General features: G+C 37.7%; 1 protein-coding gene across 1 annotated transcript in view; it reads left to right on the top strand.

Annotated features, from left to right (window-relative positions):
* The window catches only part of LOC106954290 (protein unc-13 homolog B-like), a 21947-nt gene extending 12594 nt beyond the window's left edge, over positions 1 to 9353 (top strand). The window contains exons 3-5 of the mRNA XM_015043676.1: positions 4366 to 4458; positions 6408 to 6567; positions 8616 to 9353. Coding sequence (XP_014899162.1) covers positions 4366 to 4458; positions 6408 to 6567; positions 8616 to 8901 — 539 coding nt within the window. The 3' untranslated portion in view covers positions 8902 to 9353. The remainder of the gene's footprint in view (positions 1 to 4365; positions 4459 to 6407; positions 6568 to 8615) is intronic.
* The last annotated feature ends 2371 nt before the right edge of the window (positions 9354 to 11724 follow it).

The following is an 11724-nucleotide window of genomic DNA, read 5'->3' as shown; positions in this document are numbered from 1 at the left end:
TTGCGCTAATGCATAATTGGGGAGTTTATTGCAGATTTTTCTCAAAAATAGTGAAAAACTGTTTTACTTGTACTAAGCCACTGCTTCAGCCTTAAATAATATCAGATTATAGTCCATGATCTATGTAAAAAGTTCACATTTATTGTCGTAAATAAGCTCAAATATTCGCAAGTATTTCCAAATTAGTACCACAAACACTTTGATTTTTACTGCAAAAAAAATCACAAAAAGAACCACAAAATATTCACTAATATTATTTAATTTTAAGGATATGTTGATATTTTAACAGCTTTATGAACAAGTTTTTTCTTTTCAATACATTCTGGCCCTACCGGCCCTTTAAGAGCATTCATGGTCTCGATTTGACCCAAAACGAAAATGAGTTTGACACCCCTGCTCCAAATAAAATAAACTGAATGAAAGTTTTGGAACATTGCGCTTAAAAACACAGTGCTTAGATTCAGGCTCCAAGGAAGCTACTATAATAATAAATAAATAAACAATAAAACATGTTGGAAGTAGCAGAATGAATGTGAAAACAGAAGACAGATTGTGATGTGTAGATGATACTTTCATTTGGCGCCTGATAGTAAATATCCATATATAGCGTGCGAAGTGGCTCAGCAAGAGAATATTTAGTGGTCGCTGTTATTCTCCGTGTCTCTCTAACGTCTGCCTGAGAACGGCACCATTTTTCCTCGGTTTGGTTTTAGTTAAAGCTCCGCCGTTTGAAATTGATTGCTGCAAGTCCAGTCGATCCCATCGGTCTCAGCTGTAGTTACGTCGTAGCGTTCGTATCATCGTTAGGCATCTGTTTTCATCCCTTCCCGTCTTCGCACCATCCATCTATTCCACTGTGAAAAGAGTCATTTGCGCTCCGTTAGCCTCAGATATTTAATTCCATTCTTTTTTCCATGTTTTTTTTTTTTTTTTTTTTTTTGATATTAATATTCGAAGCGCCGCTTTTTGACAAATGCGTTAATGCAAATCTTAAAATCCCCTGTGCTGCGGGTTTCTCCTTCTCATCATTGACCTCATTTATTGTTGTCTCATTTTTTTTCTGCCTTTGCATAGACCTCCCCCCCCCTCCCCAAACCCCCACTGCTATAACTCTACATAACAAGGCAGAAATCCCCTCAGGTGTCCAAATAGCCCCACGAGGGACTTGCGGCCCAGTGGGGCATCGAAGCTCATAGCTCCTGCTTGCCTCAGTGCGCTTAGCCTTGCAGAACGCTCTACAAGGAAGCAGAAAGGCTGCGGGAGGAGGCTTGTCTGGCAGCCAGCAGGCCAACCAGCCTGACTGGCAGATGGGGTTTGCGCGGCTTTTTCGCCGAGTGCTATTTCGAGTTTGCTCCGTGTTCCTCCTTCCCCCCTCCACACCTTCCTCTGCCTCACCCGTCTCTCATCCCATTTCGACCCCGTCACAGATTTCTCGCCGCACTGTCACTCTTTATCTGCGGCGGTCCAGTAAAGATGTCCTCAGGTAGGGAGTTGTGCTCGACGGGGCTTTACGGCAGCGGCGGCGTGTCCCGTGGCGCCGTTTTCATTAATCAGCCGCCCCTGTGCTCCGACGGTGACGGCAGATTGTTTCTGGTTTGGTTCTGTCAAAGTCGCTCTCACGGTGTCGCGGTCTCCGTGAATTAGGACGTCATGAAAAGATCGTCTTGTTCAGGAATTCTCTTTTGAAATGAATCACCTCATATTGAGTGTTTGTAGAGGCTGAGGTTTCTGTTTCAAAATCTTATGTTTTCTAAGAAACTGAATTTGTTTTTGTTTTTTTATTATAAGTGAACAATCTTTATACATTTGTAATGAATCTATAGTCATACGTTTAATATTTTTTAAATTAATGAAATGAAATCATCAGTGAAACTGCAGATTTATTGAGGTGAAGTTTAACAGCCACTTATAAATACTTTAATTTACAGTCATCTCATTTAAATGGTCTACAGCTAAAAGCCCAAACATTTAATAACTGTGAATATGGAGAGGGAATAATATTAGTGCAAAAAATACAGATCTAATCAACATCTCATCTTTACTTATCTGTTTTTTTTTTCTATATTACCACTTTTTCTCAGTTAAACTCCCGACCCGGCTCACCGTTGTGTCGTAACTACCTTTGCTTTTTTATTTTTTATTTTTATTTTTTTATCTTCCATGTGGGACATTAATCCCACTCTATTTCTACTCCGTCTGCTTATTTATTAAATTATCTGTTATTTCATCAAAGAACACATGGAACCTTTTAACCAAAATGTGTAAAATTTGTTGTTTTCTTTCTAACCGATCTCGGTGAAAACAGTAAGACAGCTGAAATGGGCGGAGCTCCCCCAAATTACACAGAAACTCTTCGCAATCGCCCGTCCCTCTTTGATCAAACTGTACCTAAGGCGTGACGGATGTTTCCTCCTGGGTCGGTGCTTCCATTCTTTCTCGACTGGTTGGTTTCACTTCCTGGTTCATCACCTTCATGCTGTTGTAAAAATAAATTGGTAACATTTTATTTGTAAGGTTGTGCACAACAAGACTTGCATGACAAAACGTGACATAACAACACCACGAAGGAGTCTTCATGAATGTTTACGACTGTTGTCATGACATCATTCGGTAAAAAAAAAAAAAAAAAATGAAAGCTTTAATGTAAAGTTACATTAAAACTTGCATCAAAGTCCATTAAAATGGTCAAGTTTGCATTAGAAGTGTCATTATTTAGCGAATGACTCTTCATGATGACATTCGTAAACAATGTAAACTCCTCCATCTTCATGACGGGTGCTAAGTCATGTTTATGGCATAAACTCATTTTCCAATATTGTACCTGTTGAACCTTTTCACTTTTTTTTCGCATCACAGCGTTAAACATTATATCTAAACTTTTCCGTTGTAGTTGTTAGTCTAATGTTGTCCTGCCTCTTTCCCAACACTGGTTTTCTTCTCGGTTGCTCTGTTTGTAGCGGCAGCCATATTGTCATCAAATGACCTGTAGAAGAAAATATTCCTAAAGCATTATGCTGCCACCACTATGAACTTGATTTGTGTTTTGTATGTAAAGGTAATAAAACGGTTCGTTTTAATTAGCGCTTATGATTTGTATTTTTTTTTTTTTTACAGATTATCTGCATAAAAGTCTCGAAACAGAGTGACACTAACAGCAGAATAAAAATCAAACTTTTTCTGTCAGTAGTGCTCAAATAAAGTGCTGTTAGTTTGATTTTTCAACATTTATTTCGTGCAACTTCTTTTGTTGTTTGAACAGTTTTGTGCTTTTTTCCTTCAAAAACTTTAAATAATGTTTATATTTTGTTTCACTACAGCTTAAAACAAACAAACAAAAAAAAGAACGATTAATTATCTCCTTTTCAAAAGAAAAATGTATTTTTTTTCTGGCTCATAAAGTGTTTTTAGGAGTGTTTTAGAGCAAAATAAAAGTAACTGTCCCTTATAATTGAGTGGATGGCAACGCTGCAGTAGATTTGCAGAAGTGAGATAATCTCTCCGTTTCTGTGTGATTGATTAAGCAGTGGTAAAATGAGCAGATAAAAGCTGGCTCTGCGTTGCATTTCTCCCAAACTTTATTCCTTCTTTATCACGACTAAAATACAAACAGCCCAGTTCTGTTTACTGATAGGGGGGTGTTGTGGGCCACACAAGTTATCGGGGGTGAAACGAGGCTGAATGCAAACAAATCCCACCGTTTTCAGAATCATTTTTGAAAAACAATGATTTTCCTTCCATTTTAAAATTATGTTCTACTTTGTATTTATCTGTTGCATAAACTCGCTATAAAATACATTGAAGTGTGCCGCTGAAATGTGAGAAAATCTGAAAGTAGCTGAAAAGACGACAACGTTTTTATGCAGCTCCGTACAGTAAAGATCATTTCTATTCCTTTTCATCTCCACTGTGATCATTTCTTGACGTGGGATATTATATTTATGTAGTTTACCTCGTGTTTTCCATCTGCTGCTCCATTCCTTTTCACAACAAACACATTACGGTTCAGTCCTGTTTTTATTTTTTTCTGTCTGTTTTCGTTTTGCCTGAAGTCAAAGCCTGGCAGCGTTTGCTTTTCTTTTGCGATTGGAGTATAATCTAGTCTATCCTTCACGTTATAATCTTTCTGCTTCGACATGGAGAGGTGTTTATACACAGCTCTGAGGAGATATTTCTGGATATCTCATCTATATACATTTATAAAAAAAAAAAAAGCTTCACCCACAGGTTTGGATTGTTTGCTGGCGTCTCCTCTCCGTCTTTCTGCTCTTCCTGGCATCCTCTCCGCCTCTCTTCCCCGCCGTTCCACTCCGGTTTTCTTCATGCCTCCCTCCAATGTTCCCGTTGCTGTTTTTGGTGTGTCTCCAGGTCAGTCATCCAACGGATCCGTGGGGGAGGTGTCGATGCAAGTGACTCTCGTCTCTCACCCTGGCACAGGAGAACACAAAATCAGCGTTAAGGGTAAGCGTCCTCCCACGCTCGGGGCCCGCCGAATCACAAGTGTTTCTCTGCCGTCCCTCTCCTAACGGGAGCGTCTCTGCTGGAAACTGTCCCTGCAGACAGAAACCGAAGGTGAAAAACACTTCAGGTTGAAGTAATCGCGCTGAAGACTGTAACTGTTTCAGACACGGGCCTGGTAGCTTGCATTAAACTCAACCTTATTTATAAGTGTGTGTGTTTTGTCACAGAGCTAGCACAGCAGTATTTATTTTGAAACATTTGAACAGCTGTTGGGTTTATTGCAATTAAATGGAGATGACTCCAATCCTGACATGATGACTTCCTCTGCCGTACCGGCGTCTCACCACTTTAACAATTTGATATTCTGACGGATCTCGTCGGAATATAGTAGCAAATGTTTACGCGTTCAACCAAGATGATGAATAGGCAAACAGTTTACTTGTTAGTTTTTTGCGTATCGATGTTCTGAGCTTCATTTAACCGCAGTTACTTTCAAGTCCGAAAGGTTCTTTAAGACAGATTCTAAAATGTGGGCGCTAATAAATATGTCTTTATATTTTTAATGTTTGATTCCTATTATGTGAATTTCAGAGTTTGCTCATAAAGACGGGACGTGTTTGATGTGATATTATTTAAGTAATCTCACAGTAGCGTTACCGCGTTAACATACTTGCACGGTGTACTAAGTGGAAAATAATATTGCTGTTTTAGGAGCTGCTGGTTGTTGTTTATTGAGTTTCCAGTTAACATTTCATGGCTCTGTGCTTTATAAGGTGTCTATTTGTGTTTGGTTGAGATTAAACCAAACTTCAGTTTATCAGCTTGTCTTTGTGTTGTATCGTAACTCTATATTAATGAAATCACTATTCCAGAGATCCAACAATCTGAATTTTGTGGGCAGTTTTACATCTCCAGATTTTGTACATCTTTGACCTACGAACTGTGACATTAGCTGACACTATATTATTATGTTGTACGAAAATATGAAAGCATAATTCCTGCAAAAAAAAAGTAAGCTTTCCTGATATGAACTGTCTTAAGAGGCGATATCGAGCAGCTGTCCTATTGTTTTTAAAACAAGACAAAATTATTACATTTTTAGCTAATCCCTGAAGATGGGATTTCCTGAACATTTTTGAAGTGTGTGTGTGTGTGTTGATTTAGATGTATTGAATGGTGCATAGACAGCTAGCTTAATGTATTCACAGTGTCCTGCTGCACCAATAAGTTAGGCACATTATTTTTCTCCATGTTGTGTATTGTTTGGTTCATAATGAAGGATTAAACTCTCCATGTGAGCAGTAATTTCAATACGTTCAGGGGCCCCCAAATTGAATTAATCAGACAATAAGTCATTCCATCACTTTCACTTTCCTATGTTGAGTTGAAACATAAATGCTAAGCACCGGTGCAAATGTGTGGTTAACTAAACCAACAGCTCTTCATATTAGTCTGTCAAAAGAACCATGATGCTCTGACCAAACAGTTCCAATTCCCAGTGGTTTTTATTTATTTTTCTGCTGTTTTACTTTGTAGCGGTACAAGAATAGGATTTTTTTTTTTAATATGTCATATACGATAAGAAAAAGAGTGGAAAAACTCAAACAGGTAAAACAGAGCATGTGTGCTAGGCTTATGCTTTTTCTATTGCTGGTTTAAAGCCTTGATTTCTCTTACCACCTGAATAAACTGTAACAATGATTTGACATGTCTTAGAAAGTACTTTTTAAACAGTAGCTTACATCTCCATTGTTCTTCTATCTTCATCTTAAAACCACTTCAATGATACTGAAAAAAAAAATCCAACTTTGACTCTTCTTTTCTCAGCGATAGCTCCCACTCTACATTCAGTTACTGGAGAAATATCAAATTTTTAAATTCACCGCTGTGTTTTTCGTTTTTGTTTGTTTTGTTTTGTTGATTCTGCAATTATTTCTTCTTCATTTCAGTGGTTGGAATAAACAACCTCACGTGGCAGACCAACGCCATGTTCCGGCCGTTTGTGGAGGTCAACGCCATTGGTCCACACCTCGCTGACAAGAAGCGCAAATTTAGCACCAAGACCAAGAACAACAACTGGTCGCCAAAGTACAATGAAACATTCCAGTAGTGAGTATCAAACTCTGTTTGATAAAGGCTTATAAGGGTTTGTCCGTTGTTGTTGTTTTTTTTTGTCTAAATATGATGCAGCTGTAAGTCAAACAATTGAGGAGTTCTTTGAGCTGTTTCCACCTGTCCCTTTATTACCTCACTGGGAGGATCTAACTTAAGGTTTAACGAGGATCCTAATTATAAGTCCCTAATGTATTTCTGCTTTAAACAACAACAACAAAATTTAAGGACCAGCTATTTGAAGAGGACTGAAGTCTTCAAATGCAGCCTGCAAAGCGGAAAGCCGAGCCAGCCGACGTAAAACCACTATTCAAAAAGCCAGAATTTACTGCATGTCACTAACTTGTAAAAAACAAAAACAACAACCAAATCTTACCGAGATATTGTTGACAACGTTTAAAAATTTTTTACACTAGAAGTCTTCAGCACATCCCAAAAATCCTCAAATTACCTGTAAGTTTGGAGACTAAAAAAAGCTTCTCTGCCTGTTTCATGCTCTTTTCACTATTGTAGCTCAGTGCACCCAGTAATGTCATGTTGAAATATGGCTGTGCCATTGGAGATGAATAACCTTCGCATTCAGTAAGCTTATGTAGTTTACTGACCTTATTTTCTGGGGTGCAAATGTTTCCAAAGCTTGACCCGACCAACTGAAGCAGCCTGGTTCTAAACGACTCTGGGCCTTGGAGGCCCAACATCCCGGGGTAGTCCAGTTACTCTGATGCATCAAAAGGACCTCAGATCTGGGAAGACAATAATTAAGCCTTGAGCTCAATTGTATGTGATTTTCTGCAGTTGTATATGGTTTATCCTGCTAGGATGAAATAGATTAGCTCACCATTTTCCTGATAAAATGCAAACACTCTTGGCTTTTTTTCAGCCACGATGTGAGCGATCTAGAAGACTTGGCTGCCAAATGTTTGGTCTAAGTGGAGACGTTCAGTGGCTGAACATGACTCCATTGTCTCATCATTGTCATGCATATAACAGGGAACCTTTTCACAGGAAAAATGTCATCCAGTCATGATTGCTTACTGACATTAAATCCAACTGGGAATGGAGACGAATGCCAGCGTCCCAAAAAAAGAGAAAAAAACCTGTTTTTGCAAAACACGAAATCTGATGCAGATTTCAGAGCAGATTGGTATTAGTTGCTTCCAAGGTAAATATGAACAAAGAAACTGTGATGTTGCGCAATTAGGTTTTACAGCCCATTAGGAGTTGTTCAGGCATATTGGCATTTACTTCATCATAAACACCAATGTGCATAAAAGTGAAGACTTTAATATATCCGTATGATTGGATTGCATTAATAGAGCACAAAACATCAGAAATGGATAGTATCTGCTTTTTATTGTCAGCCAATGTGTTTTATATTAAAAGCAGCCATATTACATTCAGTCTTACAAGTCAGATTGGTGTGAACAATCTGACTTCCTTACATTAATTTCAAATTCCTAGGAACATTTTGTTTCATTATTCCAGCTTTATTACTGGAAATTTTGGATCTACATTGACTGATTCTGAAGGGTCAATGAATGAGGTTTTTTTTTTTGTTTGTTTGAGTTTCTTGTATTAATTCATAAAATAAAAACAACAATTTCTGCTATTGTGCCCCACCAAAACGGCGATGTTTGGAAAATTTGACATTTGTTGAATGTGTATCAGCTATGAAAACTTTGAGGGCCGTCTGCAGCTACATGCAACTCAAATCCATTACAGCTACAAATAAGATCACAAAATGTGTGATGTGTTTTTTATTTATTTTTTTAGTCTTGATTTTAATAAATGAAATCTGTATACTGTCTTAAAACTGAATAAGGGAAGAAAGCCTTGCACAAGACAATGATGTACAAATCCAGTCAGTTACTTTATCCCAGTAATCTTTCTCAAATTTAAGACTCAATTTAAGCTCCCGTTTAGAAGAAATGTTTATTCTTCTTTTCTTTTTTTATTTCTACTTGAGTAAAACTATGTTGAAGTAGTGCTGCTCTTCATTTTTGGGCTCTTTACCCTAAACTCTGTGGTCCGCTCATCTCTTTCAGTATTCTGAGTAACGAACACGGTCCGGAGGTCTACGAGCTCCACGTCTCGGTGAAGGATTACTGCTTTGCCCGCGAGGACCGCATCATCGGCATGACGGTCATCCCGCTCCGGGAGCTGGCGGAAAAGGGCAGCTGCTCGGCCTGCTACCCGCTGGTAAAGAGCATCACCATGGACGAAACGGGCCTCACCATCATGAGGATACTCTCTCAAAGGACCAACGACGAGGTGGCCAAAGAGTTTGTGCGTCTCAAGACGGACACCCGATCAGCGGAGGAAGTGTCATAGTCCGGAGTAAATTAGGCAAAAACAAAACAAGAAAACAAAACAAAAAAAATGCAGTATTAAGAGTCGTGTCGTCTTCAGATCGGATAGATGCGGGGTGGGGAATAGAGAGAGCGCAGTCGCGCGGCCGTTGTTTGCGAGAGATGCCGGATGCGGCATCAGAACGAGTTCGTCCAAAGAGAAGGGAAGCGGGCCCACAAAGTGGCAAAGCAGCGAGAGCGAGAGTCGTGTTTGTTTGTTTTTTGTGCATGTGCGTAAAAACATCTGTTGGAATGTTCATTTTAAAACTAAAAGTATGTACAAGTGTTTACTTACCGTATGCTCACTATTAAGTACTATATTCTACGAGTTATTGTAATGAGACATGGATACCTTTTGTACAACATTTAGTCTTTTTGAGCAGAGATTTGTTCCAATAAAGTGCCAAACCAGTGAAAAAACAAAACAAAACAAAAACAACAAAATTAACATATATGAATTATGGTGAAGTTAGTATGTTTGAAATTTGCTCGGTTATTTTGTCCGGTGTAAGTAATTTTTTGACCGTGTGGCGTTTTGATTGTTGCAGACGTCTTGATTTCGCACCCTCGGCTTTAATTAATTAATTAATTTATTTGTTTGTTTGGCTTCCCGTTCTTCCACTCTGCACTGTTGTGCATGTCTTCTTCTCAATCATGTCTTTCCCATGATTCCACAGTGACCACCGAGCAGGGTCCTGTCCCTCGCCTTTCAGAACTGTTTGTATTTTACGTCGACCTGAAGTCAGATTGTGTGTTTTTGTTTTTTTTTAAATGGCGATGACTGCTATGTAAACCCTCGTAGATGTTTGTAATTTTATAACCGTGACAATGTTGGCGAGAGCCTCCAGTGCTAACAGTCTTAGCATAAAAGAGTGGAATTTTATTTTTTAGCGTTTTGTTTTGTGTTTTCCAGGTTATGTTTTTTCGCTTCCAGCCTTCCTGAACGACCACTGTGAACATGAGCTTTGGAAGGCAAGCTTAACACGACATTGCTTACACCACTTTGTTATTGTTTCCTTTTTTTTTTTTGTTCCTGATAAACTGCCAAAGTTATATTTAATATTTGTACCAGAGCAATTCATTACATGTATGAAGGCATATATGTAACATGTGATCTATTACTTTTTTTTTTTGTTTTTTTTTTGTTTTGTTTTTTTTCCAAGGCTTGATATTTTGATTGTTGATAGGGTGGTACTAAGATATTATTATTATTTTTTATTTCCTGTGAAGCTGTTTAAAACTATAAAGGTTGCACATGTTATTTTACACATTGGTTACTTCGACTTTAATCATTGGAATTATTTTTCTTCATAAAGGAAAGAGTCTAACATTTGGTAAATATGCAACATTCCTATGTATTGCACTGATGGCAAATTGTATGTCATGTAAATATATTTAGTGAGATATTGTAAAAAAAAAAAAAAAAAAAAAAAGGAAAAAAGTCTACTTTTCTTCTATGTGCATAAAGTTTGTGCAAAAGTGTTATAACATTCGGGTCATTCTGAATAGTGTTCCAATCTTTGAGCCAAAAGTATATAAATGATGAATATTTGGTAAAAGGGGCCAGTGCCCCATAAAACCACAATCAGATCTCAGTTATGAGATGTAATCCCTTGTTTTTAATTGAATTGTTTTTCCTCAAAAAATTACATCTGCACTACAGTGCCTTGCAAAACCACTTGAACTTTATCACATTTTGTCAAGTTACATTCAGACTTCAATAAATAGTAGGAGTGTAACGGTACACACACACACACACACACACACCCACACACACACACACACACACTCCGGTACATGTTCAGGTTTTAAAGTCATGGTTTTGTATATTTTGGGTACGCTGGCAGCAAAAAATATAAGTAGGAATACTTATATTACTACTTATAGGAATATAAGTTACTGCTGATTTTTTTTTTTCAATCAGCAGTAAAAGAATATTTTTTAATTTCTGAAATAATTTTTCAGTGAATAAAGTAGCATAAGCAGGCAAAGTCATTGCCTGATTAATATAAGTAATAGTATAATATAACCAGTTGAAAATGGTCAGTGTTAATGTTTAATGGCCTTTGAGTAAAACTGTGACCATATTTGAGAATAAAACATGGTTCAATCTCTTCAGAGTTGTTTTGATATATTGATAAGTGACCCAGTTAAACCTGGAATCAGCAATACGCAGCTGTTGATAGTAACACAAATTACTCCAACCTGCATTTCATGCGATCCAATTGGATACTACAGGCAGCCATTTTGAAGTCAGTTGATTTGTCTCCAGTTATTGGGTTTATGTTCTGCTTCACCTTGTTTCGGATGACAAGTGTAAATAAGTGCAGAGTGAGCTACATGCGTCTGCGTTTACAGAGTTTTGGTTCGGTTCATCTATGATTTATCACTGTAACTTGAGAAATCTTATTGTAACAAAGCTTAGTGACAGCTGGGAGCCTTCTCTGTTTGGTCGCTTTAACCGTCCAAATGTCCTTAAGAGTTTGGAACCCATGAGTTTTTTACTCTGCGCTTTTACACAATTTTATTTTAATTTTTTTGTGTATGTGTGGTTTCGGTAACTGACAGTCTGACAGGACAATCCCCCATCAGACGGTAAACGTGAACTGTAAAACACTGCATTGCACACATAAACAGTCTGCATGTGTTCATCTTTTAGGTTTGAATATGTGCACCGTTACACCCCTAATAAATTATTTTAGTGAAATAAAATTATGAAATGTTTTTTTTTTTTTTTTTTTTTTTTTTTGGGTTTTTTTTTTGGCCCCTTAAAAATTAAAACCCTTAAAAAAAAAATAAGGGAAAC

The sequence above is a fragment of the Poecilia latipinna genome, unplaced genomic scaffold (assembly GCF_001443285.1).
Source record: "Poecilia latipinna isolate Pla-1442-1.1 unplaced genomic scaffold, P_latipinna-1.0 Scaffold644, whole genome shotgun sequence".
In the NCBI taxonomy this organism is placed as follows: domain Eukaryota; kingdom Metazoa; phylum Chordata; class Actinopteri; order Cyprinodontiformes; family Poeciliidae; genus Poecilia; species Poecilia latipinna.
This window is presented reverse-complemented; position numbering and strand designations above follow the sequence as displayed.